This window comes from Anser anser (genome assembly GCF_964211835.1).
Source record: "Anser anser genome assembly, chromosome: 2".
NCBI lineage: Eukaryota > Metazoa > Chordata > Aves > Anseriformes > Anatidae > Anser > Anser anser.
The window spans coordinates 46,268,006-46,295,833 of NC_139721.1; the positions used below are offsets into that span (position 1 = coordinate 46,268,006).

Here is a 27,828-nt window from a genome sequence, read left to right on the forward strand (position 1 = left end):
CACATTCACCAGCAACAAAATGATCCCTTGTTTCATTTAATTGCTGCCTAGATACACAGGAGGGAAAGAAAGCAACAGCCATTGGACTGGAACTGTGCTAGGGACGTGACAAGGTGAATGCAATCTTTCTCTCATCCAGCTCCCACAGTCCCTGGAAAATATGCATCAGCCAGGCAAGAAATGGTCCTTTAATCCCAAGTGGGGGGAAGGAAGGTTAAAAAAAAAAAAAAAAAGTGACAACAGATAGCAAAAGAATGCTGTTAACTGATACTTTTTTTTTTGTATTATTTTTTTACCTCTCTGTCAAGGTTTATTGAAGCTACTTGAACCTCTCCAGTATCTTTATTCATGCTGAATGCAGAACTAGGGCTTTGGGATATGATCCTGAAAGCAATTTTGGAATTCAGGTTATTTGGTTCATCTGCATCTGTTGCATTTATCTTCAATACAATTGTACCTGAAAAAAAGCAAACAAAATACATTATTTGGTTATGCTGCACTGCACTGGCAAGTATTTAACTATAATGTCACAGATAAGAGAGCACTGTCAGACGCCCTGCACAATTTTCTAATGCCCTTACCTTTACTTATTTAATTAATAGAGCTGAAGAAGCATTCTTGAAATCCAACATGCTTAAAGTATATCACTCAGCAAACAAAAGCGCACTATCAACACACACCTGCAACCCACAGAATTCAATGCACCAGAACTATTTAGTAAGTTGAACTCTGATAGAGTTCTGATTAAGAAATGTGACAGAAAAGTGTAAATACTTTACAGAGAAGAGAGAAACATTTTAGACAGTAAGTTGCATTTTCCCTCACATCATTCTAAAGGGAGCAGTACTGACTTTTGTACCTCAACACCAATAAAAACAATTGCTCTGTATTGACTGATGTTCTCCAATAGCTTCACTCAAAATGAACGGTGGCCACCATGCTGTAACCCCCTTATAAGTCACGGCACAGGATACTGTCCTCTTGGAAGGGGTCTACTTCAGTGTCCAGTGCCAGTACTTGGGTTTGAATGTTAACAAGAATTCAGGCAGAGAGATGATTACCATATGGCTACTACTACTGACTTGAAAGAGAGCCAAGGATACTCAATACCTCACATAAATGGATGGTCAGTAATTTCTGTCTTCAGATTACCATGGCATTGAAATGGACACAATGTCAGGTATTTATTAGGATGTTTTACTCTGGGAAACAGTCTGTTGCTTCAAGATCTGCTCTTATGTTTACTGTCATTAACAGGAAAATTGCAACTTGTTCTCTGAGGTTTGGGTCACTGTCATATGCTCTGAACAGCAAAGTACTTCTCCAGCCCATAGATAAAGGGGGGCTTCTTTTTAAGCACAGCAGAGCTGAGTCATAGAAACATAGATTCATTGGACTGGAAGAGACCTTAAAGATCGTCTAATTCCAACACCCTTGTCATGGACAGGGACACCTCCCACCAGACCAGGTTGCCCAAAGCCCCATCCAGCCTGGCCTTGAGCACCTCCAGGGATGGGGCATCCACAGCTTCTCTGGGCAACCTGTGCCAGTGCCTCACCACCCTTACAGTGAAGAATTACTTCCATATATCTCATCTAAATCTACCCTTCTTTAGTTTAAACCCATTACTCCTTGTCTCATCACTACACACCCTGTCAAAGAGTCCCTCCCCAGTGTTTCTGTAGGCCCCCTTTAGGTACTAGAAGGCCGCTATAAGGTCTCCCCAGAGCCTTCTCTTCTTCAGGCTGAAGAATCCCAACTCCCTCAGCCTGTCTTCATAGGAGAGGTGCTCCAGCCCTCTGATCATCTTTGTGGCCTAATAGGTCTAATATTTCTAATAGGTCTATGTCCTTCTTGTGCTGGGGCCCCCCAGAGCTGAAGCTAGCATCCTATCCCAAATAGGCTAGAATTGCCAGGCCAGATGGCATTTCCCATGCAGTTTCTGCTTAAGGATTCAAGTCCCTGGTTAGTGGTAGCTTTGATACAAAACCAAAGTTGCCGTAAGAGGAAGTCTTGTTCTCTGTTGCCTTTATGCATACACTTCCCCTTCATCACACCACACAGCTTAGCCCTGAATAAAAGCTCGTATTCACACTTGGATAACCTGTCCTACACAAGCCACAGAACGCATTGTTGTTACTGCCGATATGCTGCTGCAAAAATTACATTCACTTGTGTCCTTGTGTATGTTGGGAAAAAATAAGTAATTAGAAAAAAAACATTTTCATGTTTATCATGTTACCTGTTTCACTTAATTCTTCAACTGAACCAACAAAAACTTCATGTGAAAACACTGGAGGATTGTCATTTATATCCACAATTTTAATTGGGAGGTCTATTGGATCTTCCAGTTTTGCTCCATTCTTATCTAATGCATGACCTCTGAGCTGAAATAATACAGAGATAAACAATAAGGAAATATAAGTGACTGTATTTATTTATTTATAGATATATTTTTTTTTCAGAATGTCTAGGGTTGAAAGGGACCTCAAAGATATCTAGTTCCAACACCCCTGCCATAGGCAGGGACACCACCCACTAGATCAGGTTGCTCAGAGCCTCATCTAACCTGGTCTTGAACACCTCCAGGGATGAGGCATCCACAACCTCTCTGGGCAAGCTGTTCCAGTGCCCCACAACCCTCAGAGTGAAGAATTTCCTTCTAACCTCTAATCTAAATCTCCTCTCTTTTAGTTTAATACAATTCCCTCTTGTCCTGTCATTATCTGATTGAGCAAAAAGTCACTCTCCATCTTTTTTATAAGCCCCCTTTTAAGTACTGAAAAGCCACAATGCGGTCACCTCGAAGCCTTCTCTTTCCCAGGCTAAACAGCCCCAGCTCTCTCAGCCTTTCTCAGCTGGAGAGGTGCTCCAGCGCTCTGATCACCTTTGTAGCTCTCCTCTGAGCCTGCTCTTACAGGTCCACATCCTTCTTGTGCTGGGGGCCCCAGACCTGGACACAACACTCCAAGTGGGGCCTCATAAGGGCAGAGCAGAGGGGCTCGATCACCTCCCTTGCCCTGCTGGCCACTCCTCTGTTGATGCAGCCCAGGACGCAGCTGGCCTTCTGGGCTGCAAGCACACACTGCTGGCTCATGTCAAGCTTTTCATCCACCAGAACCCCCAAGTCCTTCTCTGCAGGGCTGCTCTCAGTGAGTTCTTCTCCCAGTCTGTGCTCATGTCTGGGATGGCCCTCACCCAAATGCAGCACCCTGTACTTGGACTTGTTGAGCTTCATGAGGTTCACATGGGCCCACTTCTCAAGCTTGTCCAGATCCCTTTGGATGGCATCCCTTCCTTCTGTTGTATTGACTGCACTACTCAGCTCGGTGTCATCTGCAAACTTGCTGAGGGTGTACTCGATCCCACTGTCTATGTCATTGATGAAGATATTAAACAGCAGGAGTCCCAAGACAGATCCCTGAGGTAAACCGCTCATTACCGGCCTCCACTTAGACATAGAGCTATTGACTACCACTCTCTGGGTCCAATCGTCACACCAACTGCTTAGTCACTGAATGGTCCACCCATCAAACCCTGTCTCTCCAATCTGGAGACCAGGATGTCATGTGGAACCCTGTCAAAGGCCTTACGGAAGTCCAGGTAGATGACATCAGTCAGTCTTCCCTTGTCAACTGATGCAGTCACTCCATCACAGAAGGCCACCAGACTGGTCAGGCACGATTTACCCTTGGTGAAGCCATGCTGGCTGTCTTGGATCATCTCTTTGTCTTGCATGTGTCTTGACATTGCTTCTAGGAGGATCTGTTCCATGATCTTCCCAGGCACAGGGGTGAGGATCACCAGTCTGTAGTTCCCCAGGTCCTCCTTTCTACCCTTTTTAAAAATGGGAGTGATATTTCCCTTTATCCAGTCACCAGGGACTTTGCCTCACTGCCAGGACTTTTCAAATATGAAGGAGAGAGGCTCGGAAACTGGATCAGCCAATTTCTTCAGGACACTGCGATGCATGTCATCAGGCCCCATAGGCTTGCACTTGTTCAGTTTCATCAGGTGGTCTTGAACCTGCTCTTTGCTTACAGTGGGTGGGACTTTGCTCCCCCAGCCTCCACCTACGGGTTCAGGGAAATGAAAGACATGGGAAGCCTGACTGTCAGTGAAGACTAAGGCAAAGAAGTTGTTGAGTACCTCAGCCTTCTCCATGTTTGTCGTTGCAAGTTCACCCTTCACATCCATCAGAGGGGGTACACTCTCCTTGGCGTTTCTTTTCTGAGCAATGTACCTATAGCATCCCTTCCTGTTACTGGCATCACTTGCCAAGCTCAGTTCCATCTGTGCCTTGGCTTTCCTGATCCCATCCCTGCATATCCACACAGTATCCCTCTGCTCTTCCCAGGCCACATGTCCCTGCTTCCACTGCCTGTGCATTTCCTTCTTGCACCTCCGTCTGTCCAGCAGGTCCTTGCTCAGACACACTGGCTATCTGCCCTCCCTGCCCTCTTTCTTACGCAGGGGGATGGGAAGTTCTTGTGCTCTAAGGAAAACATCCTTAAAGAGTTGCCAGCTCTGTTCAGCTCCTTTGTCTCAGAGGACAGTGTAACAGGGGAACTCATCCACTAGGTCTTTAAATAGCTTGAAGTTCATTCTTCAAAAGTTCAGGGTCCTGACTTTGCTCTTTGCCAGGCCCATATTCACCAAGATCACAAACTCAACAAGGGCATGGTCACAGCAGCCCAGACAGCCTCCAATCTTGACCTCTTTAATGAGCTCTTCTGCACTGAATACATATACGGAAGATAAATATAAAGCAATATATACTATATATAACAAAAATATTAGCACTAACATACATATATGCACATATGTAAATGTTCAGAAACATTAAAACTACTTGAAGTTAACAAAATAAATTAAAAAATGGCTCAGAGAGCACTTATAAGGAAAAGGTTGCTATTCAACTTACAAACAGCATTGGAGTCTTTTCTCTGTCAACCCTTCCTGTTATGTTCAGGTTCCCAGTCTTCCCATCGATAACAAATAATCCATAAGGAGGTTCTGTTACTCCTTGACCGGATATAGTATAAGTTACCACTATCCCTGTATCTTCACGATCAGAATGTATCTAGGAGGAACATAAATAGCCTTTGATAAATAAAACCACACTGGAAAACACAGACAAAATATTTTGGCTATTTTCATAACAATCAAAAATTAACATTAAATGCAGTTTTCCTACATTCCTTTGAGGGTGAAGATGTTGAGATGAATGCAGGAAGAGTTAACTGGTCTGTTTGAGGGACTAGTTTGGGGAGATGAGGAGCACAATGGGTGTGGCAACAGCTGGGAACCATGGAGTGGAGAGGTCTGTAGGAGAAAATTGGGACTGCTTGGACAAAAGAGAGCTGGACAGCATACAAGCATAAGGAGGACTCTGACTGGAAAGGCTAGAAAAACACTGAGCTAAGATGAAGAGCTGGAGTGAAGGAAAAGGAAGGAAACTGGCTGCTTAAATGGATGGGGACAAATAAAACATGGAGAAAGACCATGGAGGAAAAAAAATAAACAAAAAATATTAAGAGTCTGGAACAATGAGTTCAGCAGAGAAGTTTAAAGTTATTTGAGCAAAGCCTGAAAATGAAACATGGCATCTATTTAAGAAGATTAGTCCTAGGCTATTGAGTGGGACCAGGACTGAAGAAGTGATATAACAGAGGAAAGAAGGCCAGACCTGTAGAGGAACAGATGAAACGGGCTGCATAGACTAGAGATTATCCTTTTTTCTCTGCTGTCACCAAATATTTGGACTACATGAAACATCTGGAGAAGCACATTTCATTGCACCTGCATCACCATCAACGGTCAGTCCACACAGAGGATAACAGCCTACTACCATCTGCAGTGAATATATATGCTGAAGTGACTGGTGTGGTGAATTCAGGTTTCAACACTAGTGCTAGACCAAATGCATATCAGTCTGACACTACAGGATTAACACCTTAGCTATTTTTAGCACAGTTCCTTAAAACATTATACATATATAATCATGCTCCATGTACAGCTTTCTGTCCAATCATGTACATGATTTCTATCCAACCATGTACTCTAGCAGTTTTGGGAACCACCTGCCAACTTCAACCATAGCTGAGTAGGGGTGATAGAGTGAAAAAAACCTCAAAGATTCTGCATTCCCAAAAGTATTATGAAAATTGTTGGCTAGGAAGAGATGAGAGGCTGAGCCAAATCAGGCTTCAGAGTAACTCATCTGAAGGAAGGAAACAGAAGGAAATGTGCCAACATTCTACTGATATTCAATAGTTCATTAAAATTCAAGAAATATTCGGGTCTGTGTTTAGGACAGTCACATCCTTATTTTATATTTTCATCTCTATTTTCATGTGTATTCTGTTTCTCTCTTTTCCGGGCTTACTCTAGCAATTGGATTCCTGTATGAATTGTCTTCCTCTTCCCGTATGAAAGCTGGAGGAACTGTCCATTCTCGCTTCTGTCTAATGAGGCTGTTGGGATGAGACAACATGCCACTCCGGCCACTTCGATCATAAACCTGTGAAAAAACAAGGTCGAATGTCAGCATAGCATCTAGCCATTTATGATGAATGTTTTGTTGCTGCTGTAGCCCAGAGTTATGAATAGCTTTTACATAACCTGGGCATTCTGCCTGCCCAAAACACATGCTGACCTTACCATTCATTTTCTTCCGAGGAGACTATAGACTCTTTCAATAGCTAGCACCTTTGGAATCATGGAGCAAAATTAGCCTCCTGAGCCACAATTTAAAAGGTGTATGTTCCTCAAGTTGTTTGAATAGAAAAAGTACAGTAATCTTTTCATCAACACAGATGTATAAAAAAACAGGCTTTAAATACATGAGTATATTCCATATTCCCATGGCCAGGGTTTAGTGAAAATAAACTGTTCTAGTCAATTTAAGTGCTTGTCACCAGATGTAGGAAGAGATTTGCCATTAAGGCTGCTATAAACCACCACTTCTGCCTTATTATACCTTATTTGACATCCTATCAATATAGACTTAGCCTCCTCTCTAATACAGGATCATACAACATGCCACCACCCACTGTCTCAGCTATCCTTTCTCAGCTACCCTTCATTGTCACTGAAACTCTTCTTTATGCCCAGCTTAGTCCTTAGTCCTGGCTGTATTTGTTGGTTTTCAGATCCATAGTGAACACCTTCCATACCATAGCAGTTGATTTCATTTACGGAAAGTTAAAAAAAAAAAAAAAAAAAAAAAAGGTATCTACAGATGTAACATTTTAGGGAAAGTTTCATGAAGTTGAATTTCACTCAATTTGATGGATGTAGGACTGGTCTTATTCTTACATTACTGCTTTCATTTCGCTACCCCTCACACAGCTTTCATTTTTCAGAAAATGGTAAAACTTCAGGTACCTAGCAACTGAAGTAAAGCACATCTTTGACCCTTGCTCTTTGATCAGAGAATACTTTTTCAGGCACTGATAAAGAAAAGCAGGTTTTCATTATTTCCTACCTCCCAATGGAGTCCACTTCCATAATTCAAACAGATCTGAAAAGAAAGTTACAATAACCATTATTAATTCAATGTCACTTTAGTAGTAGTAAAACCTAACTTATAACCTAAGCAAAGCCATAAAGAATAAGATATCTGACCTCTATCAATTACTATTGACTAATGATAGCTTCTGAAAAATGTATCCATAAGCACTCCCATTAAAAGCATGCACTAGAATTATAAAATTCAGCACAAATAAATGTTTTGCACTTTTCTCCCAGCAGGAAGCAGACAAGCAGTGAGGCTTTTTCAATAAATGTAGACTTTTTTAAACAACAACTTTTTTTTTTTTTTTTTAACATTGAGTAATCCTTCAGCATTTCAAAACGATGGCAATTTTCCATAGATTGAAGTGAGTGGTGGTTGCCAGCAGTCCAGGCTGTGGTGGGTTACCACCCACATACAAGAACAAAATGGGTTAAATATTTAAAAGCAAGGACATAACAAAATATCTGCTGAATTATCAATGACAGAAGCAGCTCTTTAGTCAGAACTTCTCTTGCTATAACATTGTGCATTATAAAACACATTATACAGTTTGCCAAACACCTGTCTGTGTAAGGGATCAAGAAACAGATTAATTGAGTTAGTGTAGTTTTTATGCAAGTTTTAAAATCCCTTGCTTGCCTAAGATCACTGCAAGTTCTGTGTAAATCATGACAGCAGGACATATTTTGCAGCTATAGTTAAATTGCTAGCACAGACTTTGCTTTTCTCCTGTTGCATTATCTGCATGCCAGCACTGATATCTTTTGGCGTACTGAGTCTGAGAGACAGAGAACAAAAGAACTTCTGACAGCCTGTGATCAGATGTCAGATGATAATTTTTCCAGTGGTAATTTTCCTAACAGAGTATGGTCTAGATTCACCCCAATTAGGCTTTAAGCACCTAATTTGGGAGAATAAATGGCATACATACATCTCTTACATAACCAGCACAGAGGTGTGCATGCTAGCAAGCAAATACAAAACATTATGTGACAACATTCAGTACTGGCAGTAACCACCTCTTCATCCACTAAGAGTCCAGGATAGCTACACCCACCCTCAAACACCTCAGTTAGCTGCCTCACGTTAGATGTAAGCAACTAGAGCCTTAGCTGAATTATCAGAGCCCCTGTGCTTACATCCATTCGTGACGGATGACTCTCTGCAAGCTACAAAAATTTTTGAATAGGGCAAAAATGTAGCATTTAGAAACAGCAAGGACAAAAAGTAGGTTATTATGGCAGATGAAACCAATGAACGGCTTTTGAGCTTTGTGTAAGTAGATCACAGCATCACAGAATGGCCAAGGCTGGAAGGAACCTCTGGAAGTCACCTGAACCAACCCCCCCGGCCCAAGCAGGGCCACCCAAGACCAGAAGCAGGTTGCCTGGGACCATATCCAGGTGGATCTCCACAGCTGCTCTGGGCAACCTGTGCCAGTGCTCCATCACCCATGTAGCCCAGAAATGCTTCTTGATGTTTAGATGGAACCGCTTCTGTTCCAGCTGATGCCCACTGTCTCTTGTCCTGGCAGGGAGCACCAGTGAAAGGAGCCTGGCTCCATCACCATTGCACCCTCCTTTCAAGTATTTACAGACATTGATGAGATCCCCCCCCGAGTCTCCTCTTCTCCTGGCTGAAGTCCAGCTCTCTCAGCCTCTCATAGGAGAAATGCTCGAGTGCCTTCACCATCTTTGTGTCCCGGCACTGGACTCTACCCAGTATATGTGTCCAGGTCTCTCTCGAACTAAGAAACCCAGAACTGGATGCAGCACTCCAGGTGCAGCCTCACCAGTGCCGAGCAGAAGGGAAGAATCACCTCCTTCAACCCGCTGCCAATGCTTTGCCTGCTGCAGCCAAGAGTACTGCTAGCCTTGTTAGCAGCAAGGGCACACTGCTGGCTCACCTTCAACTTGGTGTCCACCAGGACTCCCAGGTCCTTCTCTGCAGAGCTGCTTTCCAGCTGGGTGCCCTCAGCACGTCCTGGTGCCTGGGGCTGTTCCTCCCCAGCTGCAGGACTCTGCACTTCTCCTTGCTGAACTGCAGGAGGTTCCTGTCAGCCCACTGCTCCAGCCTGCTGAGGTCCCCCCTGGACAGCAGCATGGCTCTCTGCTGAGTCAGCTGCTCCCCCCAGATTTGTGCCCTCTGTAAATTTACTGAGGGTGCGCTCTACCCCATCATCCAGACTATTACTGAAGATGTTGAACACGACTGGACCCAGTACTGACCCCTGGGGTACTCTGCTCAGTACAGGCCTCCAACTAGACAAGCGACTACTTTTATTGTCCTCAGTACTATTGTATCTACCTACTTTTTGCAATTTCTTCAATTGATTTTTATTGATCTTAAGGCCTAAGGAAAAGCAGGCTCATAAAAGGTGACTTTCTACTGAAGTAAGTCAGTGAATATTTCTTTTTCTCTTTGACTGGTTTCCAGACTGCTGACTGTTCATCCCTTCTGACTCACCCTGATTGCTACCTTGATGATAGCCTTGATGTTATCCCGTTCCCACACCATGCAGCACAGCAGTCGACAAAGTGGGAAAAGCAGCAGACTGCTGTTTCAACTTGCACAATAAATCTATTTTTAAAATGGCAATTTTCCCAATGTATATTCCCATATATCCTGAAGACAAAAATCAGCAAGTAGTAAACTCCGTAACGAATTGTAAGGATCTCACACCTTCAATCACATTGTTTCCATGAATACTCTTAATCTTGTTTATTAGTCATACGAGTTTTTAAAATTTATGATTAATGAGAGTATTACCAGCAAGACAATGGGTGACAAGAGAACTTTGTTTTCTAGTCAAGGTTTTCCAACAGGAGCTATAACTCTTTTGGAAGGTTGTCAAGATGTCAACTTGAACATCCTTGTTTGCTCTTACAGATAAATTGCAGGAGAGAGGCTGAACAGAGACAAGAGGCACCAGGCAAGAAGTTTCGTTGTACCAGAAGCTTGAGAATCACTGTGTAAAATGAAGTGTCTGAAGTTTACAAATAAGCAGGTCTTCCACTGAGATAACTTTAAAGCATAGCATACCAAGAAAGCGGAGAAAATCACATTAGTCATTAGAAACAGAAAGCCTTTCATTAAGATAACTCAAGGTAAAAATCAATATGCTTGCTTAGGAATAAAACAGTCTCAAAGTATTCTGCTTTATTGTTAAGGGACTAAAAGATACTTTTGCTTTTGTGATTTTCAATCTATGGTCCACAGTCCATGGAGAACCTCCTCAGGAACTTCAAAGAGAGCTACAAAAATCTTTTATTGAAAATTTGTAAAAGATTCATGATTTTTAAAATGTGGAAAAGCATTTTTAAATGATTTTCTTTTCAAGAAAAATTGAAAAGTCACATAACCAACAGGTGCTGAATTTTGGATTTCCCTTTTTTAATATCCTAGAGCTGCCTTCTATTAAATGGCTTATTAGGAAAACCCTGTCTGTCACTTGGTGTCAATCATAGCCTCAGCACATAAAAAGCAGACATCTACTGATGAAATCTGTTGATGACACAGACCTGAGAAGGTATTGGCAAAAGACAACTGGATTATTAAAAAAAGAATGAGTCAGAAAACCCGAGGCCTGAAGTAACAAAAATGGAATGAAACACAACAGGAAAGCAGCTGGAATGGGAGAGGGGATAGGGGAAAAAAAGGGAGTGACGGACATGTATAGGGAGCGAAAGGCTGCTCTTGCACAAACGTATGTTCGTGTATAGTCAAGGAAGTGACTAACGGGACAGATTTTGAACATGCAGCTTCATTTATAGAGTAAAGGTGCAGACTGAGTAAGCAAGAAGGTATGTGCCTGTATTTGCTTTGCTGTGAAGCATGGAGTCCTATAAATGTGGTCCTGTCATGTATGTTGGGTGTTACGAGATTTGGATCTTGCACATTCCGTCAGTCAGTTTGGTGCTGAAGACCATGGGCAAGCGGAGATCATGAATACTTACCGAAGCAGAAGGTTATCTCCTGATCCATCTCCCTGCTCTGGGGCAGAATGAGCTACACCCACCTGCTTCCTGACAACTGTTTAACCTATTCCTAAGAACTAGTGATGGAAAGAACTTAACAGTATATAACAGACACTTGGCGGGTTTTACTTCAGACTAGAATTAGCCTGACACCACAGAACAAACACTGATAGAGTACATGGAGGCATCTCCCAGCACAATTTCAACCCAAACGAATCAGATTGACACACTCTGGAGACTTGCTTCAAAAACACAATTTGATCCAACCAAGTAGGTGCACTCTGCATCCACTGCGTGTCCATTTACTCTAACAGAAACTCAAACATCTATACTGAGATTTTGTAACCTAAAACTGAATCTCCCTCTTTGCTGTGTTCTCCCCACTCTGGGAACAATGCAATTCCCCTTTCATCACAATTATCTTTCATATATCGGAAAACTTAACATGCATCTTACTTTCTTTTCGTTAGACTAAAGAATCCCAGTTCTTTGGTCTCACTTCAAGAATCATAAAGCAGGATTTCTTGAATTTAGATTACATTTGTTTTGTTTTCCTTCAGTCTCTCTTGGATCATTCATTTTCTGCTGATGGATGGACTCCAAAACAATACACCTCTTTAGCTGAACAGGATGGATAAAATATCAGATCTTTTATATTTCACACCTTCTGTCATAATTCACCATAGCGCCTTTTTTTTTTTGAACAATGTTATGCTGTTTAATCAGTGCACAGATGCTTGCAAATATTTTTGCAATGTTTTAGCATGTTTTTGGGAATAGAAACTATGCCGCTTGAAATTACCACACCTTTGCTCTTTCTAAAACGAAGAATCTCGTGTTTGTTTTTTTCTTTATTTAACTTGACTTTTGAAAAGTAATTGCAACTGGCAGTGATATTACAACAGCAATTGCACGTATTCTGGACTGAACTTCATCATATACAGCGTAACGTGAAACATCCCAAATATCATGAGGTACAATCTGAGAAGACATTCAAAGGAAAAAAACACTTGCCCAATTAAACTCGCACATCTCTCTCAACTTCTCTCAAATACAGAAAGCTTTCTAAGACGTCCTCTCTTGAAGACATGATGGTCACCCGCCACCTACCAATCTAATGACCCTTGATAGCTGTGTCTACACAGCAGGGCCACAGCTCTGGGCGTGTGCCCTGGACATGATCCAAGTTAGTCCCAACCCTATGGGACATCGCCCGGCACACCTGGACTTTCCTGGTAAAGGGTTGGAAGCAAGGACAGGGGGAAAGCTGCTGGGACCTCTGCAAGGCCCCTGGGACCAGCGCTGTGGGGACATAGCCCACAGGCAGGGAGGAAGTATGGCCAACCAACAGATGCTTCTAGGAAAAGCAGGGAGAGAAAGAACTTGCAGTTCTCAACACTTCTGATGTGGAAGATGCAATCAGATCACATCGTCTTTCGAATGGTTTTGCTTTTCAATGATTTCTTAAGGTTTTGAAATTATCGGTGCCTTCTTGGCATGCTTTATGACAAAAGTGACGCTCACACAAGCAGCTACTTTCACCCACATTAATGGCTTTGTCCAGATCAAGGAAAAAAATAAAAAACCAACACACACACGGAAAGGCAAAACCCAACAGTGCCCCCTTCTCCTGACACCAACCGAGCAAGGCAGCTTTATTTGCTGGGATATTCCATCCCGCATTGAGGCACCAAGCAGGACTTTTAGCACACCGCACCTTGCCTCGGCTTTAGCTGCAATTGAGGATAATGTGGATTAAGAAAAACCTTATGAAAAACCTTCTTGAAGAAAAACCTTTTCTTCAGGCAAAGCCAACAGGGTCCTGCTGGCTGACCTGCAGCCAACGCTAAGTCTGCATCAAGGTTAGTGGACAACAGATTTCCCGCCTAGTTTGATTTTGTAGGATCTCGAGCTCAGGGAGCGAGGTCCCGATACACAGCTCTGGCCAGCCTGACCATGCAGCCAGCCTTCCTTGATCCCTGATCCTTGATCCCCATCCCCAGCTCCCAGCTTGGCCCATGGTTTGCTCTCCAGCCTCGCCTTCGCCTGGGCAGTGGCTGCCCGACTTCCGCAGGCATTTTGCCAGGCTGGGCAGGCGACTGGCTGAGCAGCAGTGCCTCGCATGTCAAGGAAGGGAAACAGTTAGAAGCCTTCATTCCAAATTAAAATAATCAAGCTTTCTTTGGGCTCAGTTCATTATGAAATGCTCCTTGATTTTAGCCCGCAATGAATGGCAGGTCTACAGGCTGATAGCCAACAAGGAATGAGGGCAGGGGAAAACCTACGTGTCCCGGACTTTTAAGAATTTGCTGTCTTTTCCTCTAAGGAAGTGAAGATTTCCAGTAAGTGATACTTATGATTCCCTCTGGGCACGATCCCTTCAAACAAGTAACGCAACTTACAAACGCAGACAGCACGATGAACGAGAAGACGACAGCAACACGAACTCCTCGCTGCCCTCCCGGAGCCCCGACAAAACCCACCCGCTTCGTTTCCACGGGGTTTCTCTACTTTTCCCTCCTCCGGGGGATCGCCCTCACCCAACAGCACAAGCCGGGGAAGGGAACCCGCGACAGACGGCGGGAGGGCTGCCAAGCCCCGACGGGGGGGGGGGGGCGGAACTCGCCCCAAGCCCGCACCCGAGCCCCCGTGGCACCGCGGTCGATCTTCGTCCCTCCTTCTTCCCTCCCTTGGTCCCTCCGAGCACCGCGCAGCCCCCGGCCCTGCCCCGGTCGGCAGGGAGGGGACCCGCCGTCGCGGCCCGCACTCACCAGCAGCGCCATCAGCCGCGCCACCGCGCCGCTGCCCCGCGACATGGCCGCCACCTCCACCACCGCCCTCCGCCGCGGGGTCACCTCCTCCGGCCGCCCGGCGGGGTAAAATGGAGGCGGCCCGCCGAGGGGCGCCCGAAGTAGCCGCGGGTGGGTGGAGAGAGGCGGCGGGGAGGGGGCAGGTGGCGCCCGGGCAGCCCCGCCCCGGCACCTCCCGGCCCGGCTTGGCTCGGCCCGGCCCGGACCGGCGTCGGGTGGCCCGGGGGGGCGGTCGGGAGGTTCCCCCCGGGGGCTGTGTGGGCCTCGGCCGGCCGGGGGGTGCCGGCTGCCCCCTGCGGCCCTCCAAGTCGGGGCTTTGTCCCCCCACCCGGCGAGAGGAGCGAGTCGGGGCGTGTAGGAGGCGTGCAAAGTACCTGTGGCAACAAAACGGTAAATTAATGAGTAATTGGTGGGGGGGGAAAGAGACTCGTGGGAAAATAGAGTCAGGAGTTGTTTTAGCATAGCCTTCCAACCTTTTCCTGTAATCGTCTTTTTTTAATTTGCTTCCAGCCACGTCCTTCCTGCTGCTATCTGGCGGAGATCTTTCCTGGATACACCTGATTAACTGACGCTGACAAAGGCATAACTGATTCTTCACGATGGCGAAACAATTAAATACACTTTCCATACATCCTGTTATATGTGCTACTTACCTAATTAATCTAAGATTGCACTCAACTGTTGTAAAATAATTTCTGAAGAGGCTGGTTGTGATACCAGGAGTGATGCTCACTGAGGGAACATGCCTTGTTGGAGCCTTCCCAGTTATACAGCGTTCCCCAGTTACATGCTGTAACAATGTGTGATAAATAATTGCATGTTATCCTCGATGTCAGTTGCAACAATTACAGTATACGTGGGGACCACTATATGGAAAACAGCATTACCTCACAATTCATTCTGAAGTTGTGTATATCTATTTGTAATTATTTAAAAAAAATTGCTATCAATGCAGTTTGCTGATATAGTTACATCAAAATCATTTTCTTTTTTAACAAAAACAAAAGGCAGAAACAAAGCAGTCAATAAGCTCAAAATGCATAGTATCAAGGATTTCTTTATTCTTTGTTGTTTCTGTCACTGAGCTAGATGGGTTGCTTTGTAACAGCACAGAAATGTGTACGTTTGCACAAGAATGCACCCTGAGGTTCTCTGAGGATCTTCTTCAGGGTGTTGGGGGCAACCGTGTAGTTTTGTGCAGATTTGACAGCAATAGGTGCAGCTAATGTTGCTCAAAACACTGAAATTCTCTTTCGGGAATTCTTGTTTAACATAAATAAGGTAGAACATGACTTGGAGAGCCTTCATATTATGGTACTTTTAATTTGGTGATTTAGAAGTAAATTCTGATTCTAGCTGTACATTACATTTCCTAGCCTGATGATGAAGCATAACTGGAAAGCATTTCTTTACATCAAATGGGTGTAAGAGAACCTTGATTTGCAACATTTGTCTTAAGCTGGAAATCAGTTCCATGGTATTCTGAAACAGCTTTTACTTGCCTATCCAATGCACTGCCAGTAAGGTGTTAGCAAATACGCATGTTTACAATAATTTTCCCTTTCTTATGCTGGTATGACGGAGTAAAAAACTTATTTTATTTCCTTTGAAAAATTCTTAGCACTGTTTTAATTTTCAAGAAGCTTATGCTTTCATAGGAAGAAGGAGTAGAATCATCTCTATTTCAAGGAGCTCAATAACCACAGCAAAACCAGAAGCTTTTCTACAGGCTATTTTGCTGAAACTTAGGCATCTGTTCTTGTGTTGCTTATAACAGTCATATGGGTGAGCTACATGTCCTGCACATTCTCAGGGCTCTCAGTCATCAAAAAAATGTTTGGGGCTTTTTTTTTCTTTTTTTTTTCTTTTTTTTTTTTTTTTTGACTTGTTTAACAAGTCAAAGCAGGAATAATTATTGTGGAAGTTCCTCAGTTTCCTTGCATGGGAAACTACTATTATTCATATTTTACAAAAATAGTTTGCCTGATGTTATGAAATAAGTATCAAACTATCAATGTGTTTCTAACACAGCTCCTAGCTATGTCACCATCCCCTGAAGCTGAATTTCTTTCTGCCTTTTCTCTGTTTTAAACTGGCGGCTACAAAACCCTCCTCCTCCCACAACTGTTCTGACCCTAAAACCAGCTTGCATGGGAGGATCCGTGGAGCGTTAGATCTTTATTTTCCCTCTGGAGATACCAGCAGTTCAAAGTTCACAGGCTCCAGAGAACAAAGAGAAAATTCTTCTTCGCTTTTAAAACCTTAAAAGCAGTCCTGCCCTTCTTCAGCTCAGGAAAGGGGCTCTCCATGGTGTGCAGCATGCACCAGGTTGCTGTTTTCTCAAAGTACAAACATCTGTCTACATTCTCTTGATAAGCTTTGAACAGCAAATAAATTATCTTCTAAAACAACATAACTTTCCTGGGGAGGGAGGGTGTTTGGGGAGGGAAGGTGTTTGCTTTCAGCGATGATAATTGTCAGCACAAGTATTCTAGGGAGTTATGGTCTCACCTGGTGGCCTCTGTGAAAGGGGCTTGGTGACTCACGGGAACCCTGCCTTGTCCCCAGCTCTGCTGCCACTCCCTCTTCGAGCTGAGTAATGCTGTACAGCCGTGCAAGGCAGCCCCTGGGTTTGCTGGGGTGGAGGACAAGGGCATTTCTTACAAAAGCTAAGGTAACCTTACTGTTGCAGTTGAAATGTAGGCTTTTTTTTTTTTTTTTTCCTTTTCCTAGGAAAGTAGTGTTTTTTCTTTTAGTCATGCAATTCAATCAAATGAGTGCTGTGCTTAGCAAGTGGGATTAAGATGGAAATACAGTATATATCCTCAGGAAAGAAATGCTGGAATCTCATCATGGTTCATATTTAGCTATTATACAAATATTTCTTATTGCTTGAAATTATTTCTTTAGAATTTTCTTCATTGTTTAAAGATGACCCCAGCTACCACTCTGCTTTTGGAAAAGAGATACCAGTAGAAAGCAGTGCATCAAGGCTGTGCATAAATATATCACAATTACGTTTAGTTACTCAGATTTTGTAATGGATATTGTAGATTCTGTGAAGAAATGTACATATTGCAGAGAAGGGTCCTAAAACCCTGGCTGACTCATGGCATCAGAGTAGTTCCATCTGCTACTGCTACTATCTCCTATATGCTTGCAGCCCAGGGCCCTTGGGTGAAGGAAAAAATAAAAAAAGGGACAGAAATATACTAGCGCCAGGGTTTGGTGCTTTAAGTAAACATTCACACTCTCAGAATGGAGCCATTGTTTTCTCTGTGTGCGTTAACCCTGTTTCTGATTCCCCATGCATGCTCTTCAAACACATTTATGCTGTTTATTCCCCGGTAGCCACCAGAAGTAATCTTTCCCTTTCTCTGGTTTTACCTTTCCTCTCTCCCTCGGCAGCTTTCTCTTTATCTGTTCTCTCTTCAGCCCTTTCCCCTGTACTCCCTCTCCTATTTTCTGCCTCCTCTTTTCCATGCAGCCAGGCTGGCCAACCTTTCAGGTGCAGCTGCAGCCGTGGCAATGAGTAAACCCGTTGAGCTGTGGGATTGGTGGAGCTGTAAAAGCTCGGACCAGACTCTTGCCTTTATCGCGGGCGTTTTGTTACTGTCTGACAGCAATGAAATACAAGGTCTTTTATGTGTGTGAAACAAGGAGTGGCAGAACAACTCTCGTGTTGTTTCTTGCTGCGTAGCAACCCAAGCTGCTCTGAAGCTGCCTGTAGACCTTGCTTTCAGGGCAGCGTGACTTACCTTTCTGAGGAAACTTGCGTAAGAGAAAGCATTTAGGTAAGTACAAGCTAGCTCACGATCCTCCCATGTAGCTCGGAGAAAAAATAGCTTTTTTTTTTTTTTTTTTTTTGACAAGGAACACTCTTTTGGAAAGTTTCGCTTGAATTGTGGAAGTAATCCCTACCGGTCTTACTGCAATTTGTTAAGTTCAGTATCAGCTGCTGTAGTGCAATAGGACATAAGATTTCAGGGACTGTAGATATAGGGATGTGGCATTCCCTGATCAGGAAAAAAGAGTATTAATCTCTTATTTTTTTCCTCATGTCACAATTCAGGTACATGAGCTAATACACTTAAAATTATTGTGTATGCCATTACACTAAATCAACAGGTAACCTTAGAAGGGGCTGGCTTAGCAAAAAAAAAAAAAAAGTGTCAATTTTAAAAGAGAAGAACAATACAGGCACAAAACCAAGTATCAACTGATCTGAAGTTTAGTCTGGAAATCAGAAGAAAAGCAAGCCCTCAAATCAACAGGGTGACTCTCAGTTGGAGGTGTAAGGAAAAGAACTCAACTGCTTTTTTTTGTGCAGATTATGGTCAGCTAACAGAAGAGATTCTGTAACGTGGGTGCTGGTTGTCAATAGACTGGATGTAGTAATAGAGAAGGTTCCTTTAAATCTTATTTTTTAAAGACTATTTGAAAGTGATGTTGGTGTGCAATAGATCCGTCTGAATGCTAACTAGAACTTCACCCTCAGTTGTTTCCCCAGAGTACCTTGTTGGAAAATACACTCTTTGCAAGCACTGTCTAGCTTGTTGGAGCGTGCAAGTCTGTCAAATCGATAAGCATAGGAGCTGGCTGAAGTGTTAGGATATGTTTTCACTACATTTAACAGTTTCTTAGTTTACAGTCACCACAACATCCATCCATGTGTGAAGACCTCTCATTAAGTTATGGTAGTGGTGCTATAGCGGAGAGGATAGCTCTGACCTCTGGCTCTTCTTTTATTTGTGCTGGTAATTTTTCTGCACTGCAGACTGACCTGTTCAGTGCTGATGCTTTTCTAGTGCCTGCCCTGAATTAGTGACCTGAGTCCACGAGTCACCTCACAACTCTCCAGGAAAAAAGAGCCCTACAGCAACTCAGCTCATGCCAGTTCCGAAGAGCTATGACCACCTGAAAAGCCTTGGAGCAAAAGTAACTGCCCTCTCCTTTCACGTGGACTTTACCTCGCACATACCCATGACGGTGATCATCACGGTTAATTTGGTGATGTGTTCATTGAAGTGTTTTCCATCTAAGAGGGGGAAATACTAGAGCCTATGCAAGTGGACTGTCTGTATTTCATGGTAAGACAGAACTGGCCTTTCATTTTTATGTTCCTATTTTAAGACACTCCTTAAACAACACAATCCTCTACAGTTTGGATAAATATTATTCAAAGAGATGAAAGGAGAATGGGCTTGGCCTTTTTATTTCTTTTTGTTCCCTTGGCAGTACAGAAATAGCTGATAATTCTTTGGTGAGAAATAAATTACAAAACTGGTTGATGCCAATATACTGGCGTAAGTATTTACATTCAAGACCTAAAAACTGCCTGAGCATTTCCTACTATTTCTACATCAGGAGAAAAACAAGAAAGTGAGGATAACATTACTTAAGTGCATATGAACACAAGGAAAAGAGTAATAATGTTCAGCGTTGTGCACTAAATTAAAAAACTCCTCCTTCCTCCTCTTTGTACATGGAGGGTCAGAAAGTGCAGATATGCAAAAGAGTCATTAGGCAGGAGAAATTCAGCCAGGGAAAATGTACCCATAATTAGAATTTTGCCACAGAAAACTGTGAGTTAAAAAATCACCCCAAATAACTCATTGTCCAGATTCTGTACTGCAGGTTGTATCTGGTCTTCATTTGGAACTCAGAGCTAGAATAGATAAACTCTTTTCAGTAGTCTCCACTTGCTTTTTCAGTTGGGCTAATGTCCACATTGGCCTGAATTAAATCTCCCTACCTCTTCCCAGCCAGAGCATATTAATTTGCTGTCAGGGCGTTTTTTTTTAATCCATCTTCTGAATTACTGGAAAATACATGTTTTCCAGTGGAGAATGTGTAGGCCGGAGGAGCACACACATCTCTCCTTCAGCCATATATATACTTCCTGAGAAAGCCCATCTTCCATTTATTTATTTTCAGTTGATGGGCCTTGGGGAACAATCTTTGGTTTCACAGATTGTTTTCTGAAAAAATCTGGTGGCATTATGTGGCATCACTGGGAGCCACAGTGACAGCATGGAGGAATTGGGTCTGCTTGGTTGTGTTTAGTCCTCCCACAGGTCCTCAAGGGTGCATGCAGCTCCTTGGAAACAGCTTTCTCAGGAAAGTAGGAGGAACACCTTTCCCTTCCAGGAAGGTGTGGGATCTCCGTAGTTTCTTTTAGGAAGGGGAGAATGAGAGGATTCAGCCCTTTGCCTTTCTAAGATAACTAAATTACATTGAAACACGGATAACAAAACCAGCTTGACCAGTAATTTTGCTTACTGTCCTGCTAAAAGCTAGGTGCAACAAATTGCTTATCTCTCTAATGGCATGGAGACAGTTTTAGCTTTTTTTTTTTTTTAATTTGTGTCTCTTAGAGAGTGAAAATAACAATAATGCCACGATCTAGAGTAGGCATAGATAGAATATGTTAAATGGGATGTCCATTATCTTTCTACAAATGATTTTCTATCACACAGACTTAAGGGAGAATTTAAGCATTGTCTGTCCTTAACTAGCTGTTAAGTTTCATCATTGTTTTCACATTTTATATTGGTACAGATTTTGAAAAAATTAACTTACATTGTTTTTCACCTCTGCGCATAGTCATGAAGTCCAGATCACTCTGCAACACTGCCCTTTCAAAGTCATCTGCCCAACTTGTTTTTTCCTCTGTCATCATAGCTCTGTTAGAATATTTGGACAAATAGTATAACCAATCTAGAAAGATATAGTACATAAAAAAGTAAAATATTTATGAGAGAGAAATCAATTAATATAAAATTAAACCTGAAAATATATGTATGGGATAGAAATTAATTCCATCATTAGTTGTAAGATTTCCTAAAGGATTGTTGTTGTAGGACTTTATGCATTGGGTTTTATATTAACCACTCTTATGGAGTTAGCTGTGTGGTTCTTTTCACGGAGGCACTTTGCATAGCTAAATATTCAAAAGAAATGCTTTGGAATACAATGTCTTTAGTGGTGTTTACAGTAAAAAAAACTATAGTTCCCTAATAATTTAATGCAGCATAAATGAGAATGTGTATTGGGTGAAACAAATTTTATCTGAGGTTCATATTAATAGTAATAACATAATAACATACTAATAAAAACAATTCCAAGTTAGCTGGAAAAGCAAAATACCTCAGAACACAGTCTCTATGCAAATTCTTAAATTTTCTAAATCCTAGATTTAAAAAATGAAAAGTGCACTCAGAGGGAGTCACATGATTGAACCTAATAAAGATAAACCTGTCAATCTGAAGATAAAGGCAAACTTGGTTTTCATATCCTCACAGAGTTGGTAATTGTCTCAGATTTTTAAAAGGTACATTAAAAAAGGCTCGTGCTCTATACCTCTGCAGAGATAGGAAGACAATGATAGATTTAAATTGCAAAAAAGAAGATTTAAGTAAGCTATCAGGTAAACTTTCCAGTAGTGATTAAAGGAGTTGTATCAGCCAGGAGGCTGATAAATCTCGTTAGTGGAAGATCTTAAGATCAGGATGGCCATTCATTGGGCATCTGCTGCAAGATAGCAGTAGAGCTGATCCTGTGTTGAGTCCCTTCCATTCCTATTTTCATTAGCATCAACTGGATTCTGAATAAAACACTGTGACCCCTTGACACCTCCAGGCTTTCCTATTCAGCATCTCCTGCTGATCTGATGCAGTCAGGTGCTGTCCATTCATGAGCAGTGGATACAGAGATTGATCCTATAACTCTGTGTACACTCAGCATTTCTTGCAATGACTTGAATGTATCATGCTGATGGTTAAAATATTTCCCAGAATAAGTTTTCTTTTTTTTTTCCTCTCCCTGCCCAAACACTACCAATAAAAAAGGTCTAGATATTCTTTCATCCTCTTTTTATTCTCTTTTCACCTACAAATCCAAACAAGAATATATGTTGCCATGAATTTCCCATATTGCCTAGCGTTAGATGAATGTTGCACCTTAGCCCCTGTTCTCTCAAATATTGCATGTGCATTTGACTGTGAACCTAGATTCACTCTTCACTTTGTTATGTTGGTACTGTACGGATTTCAAATGGCTGACCTTCTTTAAAAGTACTCACCAATGACAAAAGAATAAAGAAGTAATACCATGAAGAAGTCTCCTGCCTGTCATTAAATATGAGTGCCAAACATGTGCCACAGTTGATAGTGGCTGTGTCAAAAGGTTTTCCTGTTTTGCATACTTTAATCTTAGCTAAATTTAATCAAAGAAATTATTTTAAGGATAAATGAGGAAGAAACCTAATCCATAGTTTCAGGAGCTTAATATCCTTATGAGGATATTAATGAATCAACCTAATGTTAAACATTCAGCCACAGTTCACTTCTGGGGAAGAAAGATCTGTTCTGTACATATTTAAAAGTTTTGTTACCTCAACGTGAGGGAAATCAGGATATATTGTACTCAGATATTCACTATATATGCTAAGTTTGTCCTGCAAGCTCTTCATTCATGGTATATGTAATGAAGGTAATGGAAGTTTTGAGATTAAACTTTTGCTTTTGTTTTTGCCTGACATTTATGGTGTGATGGCGCAGCTGGTGATATGTTACACTGAAAAGCACACACATGAAGTACTGCAAAGTCCTGCAAGTCTGTCACACATTGGACCTGTCATTTTCATTACGCAATGGGCTCATGAAACTATTAAATTCCAGCCATACATAGAGCCATTCATTTTCTTAGAGAAGCAAAATGTTAAGGATGATGCCAAAGTAGTTATCATATACTTACCTTATTAATAAATTCATTTTTAAGTGTAACATTGTATTGTTAAAAGTGATTACAGAATTACTCCGTGAATCACAAATGGAGATAGAACAAAATAAGAGCTGTCTTCAGGGAGTTTTCTGTCTGTTGGGAAAATGGTTATTTCTGCATAGGATGGTTATAGTAAGTTCATCTCACCACCTTGAGACCACTATTACTCTGTTGAATGCAAATACATGCTGATTTTGCTGCCAAAATGCAAAGGACAAAACAAACAAAAACATCACCAAACCACAACCACAGACATATCAAAAAAAAAAAAAGCTTAAGGGCTGAAGGGCTGTATTCATTTTTTTTTTTTTCTTTAATGGTTACACAGCTATGAATGTGAGAAAGTGCAAAGCTTATTGGTTAACATCAGTGCTAAGACTGACAGCTTTCCATTAATACTTGTCTATTTCAGATTCTTTGATACATCATTCCTCTACAAAAAGTGCAAATCTCAGAAAATCTCCTAGGACAGAGACTAGCCAGCATTTCAAAAGTGAAAAACTAAAAAAAGAAAAAAAAAGAAAAAAAAAAGCTCCTGTGGAATTCTTGTATTAGACACTGAACTTGAGCATAATAAAATTGAAGACATCCCCTCCATTACTTTGAAACGTGACTGATAAAACTTACAAGTAAAATGGATATATGTCTTTGCACTCTGTCTCTGGCAATGGCAATGGGAGATGCCATCTAGAAAGTGCACGCAAGCCTAGCCCCTGCCGGCACTCCATTCGCAGGTACTCACACAGACAAGGCTACTTAGCTTACAAAAAATAAAAGGCCCAAGCAGTTTGCTAACTAAATTTGCAGGTAGGCCCAACAGTGTGCGATGAATATCAGAGGTCAGGGTACATGATGGATGTCTGTTAAGCAGCTGTAAAAAAAATAATAAAAATCCTAAATTGGCTTTTCATAACTTCTATTTCATACCTTATTATGCTGTATCCTGAACTCCAACATGCTCCTTAGCTACCGGAGCCAACAAGAATTTAGCATTGTACAAAAGTGCATTCAAAACTATCACCAACTGTAATTTTGTCCTTGTTCTCCTTTTTGTTAAATTTTGGTGTGCTTGGAATATGAAGGAACTTTGTGTCCGATGACCCACTTGTACATGCACTCTCATAGATTTCAGTAAAAGTTGTTTGTGCATAACAAATGGTTTTCTTTCTAAATACACAGAAGATAAGTGATAATTTATCTCTATTGGAATGAGTAGTGCCATCTGTTTCAATTGATTGATTCAATTTCATTGATGTATGTTTGAAGATGGACAATGTTTTTTAACTGAGTTAACTTCCTGAAAAAAATATTTAAATCATTACCTGAGGTATGTGAGTACCAAAAGTCATGCTGTATGAAATATTGACAAAAAGTATGTTAAAATGTTAATGCAATATAAAATGATAAATTACACTTAACGGTAAATACGTTATTCTTTTTTAAAAGCAATATTTTACTGTCTTCAAATAAATCCCCCCCCCTTTTTTTTTTTGGAAAAATCTCTGTATAAAATTAGTTGTTATCATGAATACTTGCCTGTGACCTTAGAAAGTTGATTCAGAAATGTTAAAATGTGCTGTTTTTACTTTTAGAATCAAATTCTTGTTGCTTGGATAGGCTCAGTTTGAACTGTGTGCAGTGAGTGTACCTGAGATGCCTGTGCTGCCCAAATATTGTAATTCAAGTGTCTTTTGTTCTTTCTTCTCTGTGGCTTGTACTCCAGCATTAACCTACAGATCCTCTGAAGCACTGATTCAGAGCTGCAGGACAGAAGGGTATCACAGAAAAGGCCATCTAATGGGAGAGAACAACGCAGAGACTGATGACTTGAGGAAATTGTACTGTAATTCCCATGGGACCTGACACAAAGTTCTGTTGTGCCAACCTAAAACAAAGTATCTTAGTAATTTTTACACATGAAATAATTTCACACTGGGATGCAATGACTTAAGTCAACTTTTTTTTTTTTTCTGTGATAGAAAACAAAAACTGGATTTTTCCTGTACAAACCATCAGTTTTAAAGGAAACCACATTTTTCACTGATAGATAAAAAAAAAAAAAAAGAATCCTGAGTCAGTCTACTTAAAACACAATGTTCCAAATGATCATTTATTGTATTTTTTTCAGAGCCATTCAGAAATTATTACAAGCAAAACCCTTAGATTTTTATTTATGAAAACACGCTAACACTATGCTATTACTTGTATTTTAAATAGAATGAAAATGCTTCATTTGGTTACGTGTTAGGAAGGCAAAGCAAAATGCTTCAATTCAGGCAAAATGCTAGGCTCTTTCGGATTTTTGCTTAAATTTAGTACTCTTTTCATATTGCAAATAGTACAATATGCTACTCACAGCAGTTTAAATGTGTTATTTATTACCACAAAATCAGGACTGAGCAAAAAGAATTGAAACCTGCAGTACAAATTCAGACAGTGTTCCCAAGACAGTAATTTAACAAGATCCCCTGCTTGTGGCTCTATTCACTTCCATATGACAGCATGGTTTTCATGCTGCCAAGAACTCAATAAGCCTGTGGAAGACTGTAGGATCCTGCTCTCCAAAATCCAAGTAAGTAAAGAAAGTTATAGACTTGATGTTGCACACTGCTGACACTTCAGGAGCTTTTGGCTTGAATGGCATATAGCAGGATTAAGATCACTATTTAGAGTTATTTTTCTTTCTTGAAAACCATTCATGCTTCCTTACTAAACAACAGGATTAAAGCCAGGCAGCAAGTGGGTTTCTAAGATATAGCTGAAGAAAAAAAAAAAAAAAAAAAGCAGAAGTAATATCTGTTAGTCAGGATTAACCTATATGCTATTTTTTAATAATAAAGCAAGGAAAAGAATTTTCACTGAATTTTAATGAACCGAGTATTTGTTCACTCACATCTTCAGATACATTTTTGTTCCACAATTTTGTAATAACCTAAAAATTTCAATATCTCACTAAGAAAGCAATTGTAAGAAAGTTTGTAAAAATCACACAGCAATAAAGATTAATAATCAGAAATGCACTGGAAGTGCGCTGAGGAATAATGCTGTGGTTGCTGTTTGATTGCTGATCATGAGAAACCAGTATTAAGAAAGTGCAGAAAGCTTTTGAGAAATGTAACATAAAAAACTATTGCTCTTAAACTATGTTAAAAAGTTACCAAAAGACAGTGCTAGCAAAATAGAGAACCACTACATAACCTAAAGTTGTGTTTTTAAAAAGATTTTTTAAATTATTTTATTTTTTCACTATTAGTTCTTCCACTTTCTACTTCTAGACATGTGAGAGCCCAGACTCAGCTTGAGCACCCATACTTCACACAGCATTCCTGTTTGAGGGGGGGCAGAAAGGATTCAGCACATGCTCCTGCAGTCTGGTTTTATAACCTTGGAGCACAATTAGGGAAAATATTTGTGATTTGCATAAGATGATTATTTAAATATTTACAAAAAACTTTTTTTTTTTACATTAAAAATATCTCTAATGGAATTGCATACGCTCTCTAAATGCACAGAGAGCCCTACATATTGCAAATACTTGCTTTTTTTAATATATAAATAGGTGGTTAGTGAAATGAAAAGGAGCTTGTCAGGGTTTTAGTGAATTTCAGTAAGTAATATCTGGATCTAAAATCAGACATATAAAAGCATAAAACTTTATATATTATATCTATTTACCTTCTTTAAAGAATGATTCTAGAAACCATACTTAAAGTAGTTATCTAACATAAATAGAGAATAATTCCACTGAAGTCAACACAATTTTAGTGATACTTAAGATAATCAAGGCTACAGGATGAAGTACAAGTAGCAATAATACTTCAGATTGCTTTAGAGTGCTACCAGGGGAGTGCATCTAGCATGCTCAGTCGCTTCAGAAAAAGCTTGAAGGCATGGAAGGACCTTTTTCAAGGTAGCCTTGAATTTGTCAATTAATCCTGGGGAGCACTTAAATGAATTAATTTGGATTTGAAGGTTTCTTCTCCTTTTTACTGAGTGGGAATTTCACAGACAACTCTTAAACTTTTCACTAACCTGTCCATCAACGCTGAAGAAGCAAAATTTGAGGGAAAGCTACTGATCTGGTCATCTAGCAAAACAACAGCAACAACAACAAACAATCCCTCCATATAACTCTATTGTATTTACATCAACGTGATGTTGTTGTATACACTATGCTTACTATACATATGATACAGAAGTAAAATGAAATAGCTACTACTTTTCAGCATTTTGCTCCTTCAGATCATAATCTAAAGCATGCTAAAGTATTATTAGAATAACAGAATCCAGTAGAGCTGTTTTTGTGGGAAAATAAAAGCCAGATTTAATTAAGATTATAGAATCATAAAGACTTTTTCAATTAACACATTCAAATAAACTTTCAAAATATCAATGCAAAATACATTGACATATGAAATAACAATTCTCCATGCTCAGTATTAGCAAATTTATATTGTTCCCAAGGGTTTTTTCTTTTCACGAAGGCCTTCAGCTACCACTGTCAGTATTATAATACTTGCTATTGCCTCCCCACATCACAAAGCTTCTAAGACTTTGTTTTCTTGGCAGTATTTGAGAAGAGAACCGGCATGTTATATTACAGTTCTCGTAAAGTAACCTGATGTTGGAGACTTAACTGGTAGGCATATTTTGGCACAAAAATCTGATTATCTGCTCCTGGTTTTCACCAACGTCCTTCTAGATTTAAGTAAAGCTGTAGTGGTATTGGAAAAAAGAT

At 40.9% G+C, this 27,828-nt stretch overlaps 1 protein-coding gene and 1 long non-coding RNA gene across 10 annotated transcripts in view; one reads left to right on the forward strand and one right to left on the reverse strand.

Moving 5' to 3' along the window:
- Positions 1-27,828, reverse strand: part of LOC310894085 (uncharacterized protein) — a 62,981-nt gene that overhangs the window by 12,543 nt on the left and 22,610 nt on the right. Inside the window, exons 17-23 of the mRNA XM_083823788.1 lie at positions 20,889-20,992; positions 14,268-14,680; positions 7,490-7,525; positions 6,389-6,523; positions 4,925-5,083; positions 2,243-2,387; positions 297-457 (exon numbers count right to left, since the gene is read on the reverse strand). Of these exons, the coding sequence (XP_083679914.1) occupies positions 297-457; positions 2,243-2,387; positions 4,925-5,083; positions 6,389-6,523; positions 7,490-7,525; positions 14,268-14,680; positions 20,889-20,992 (1,153 nt within the window). The remainder of the gene's footprint in view (positions 1-296; positions 458-2,242; positions 2,388-4,924; positions 5,084-6,388; positions 6,524-7,489; positions 7,526-14,267; positions 14,681-20,888; positions 20,993-27,828) is intronic.
- On the forward strand, positions 14,424-27,754 carry LOC310893542. 9 transcript variants are annotated; one of them, XR_014579071.1, is made up of 4 exons: positions 14,424-14,696; positions 14,817-18,100; positions 19,115-23,824; positions 24,814-27,754. It is a non-coding gene; the product is annotated as an uncharacterized lncRNA (long non-coding RNA). The 9 variants fall into 9 exon arrangements; XR_014579072.1 differs by having other exon boundaries at positions 19,115-19,396; positions 23,503-27,754; XR_014579073.1 differs by having other exon boundaries at positions 19,115-19,396.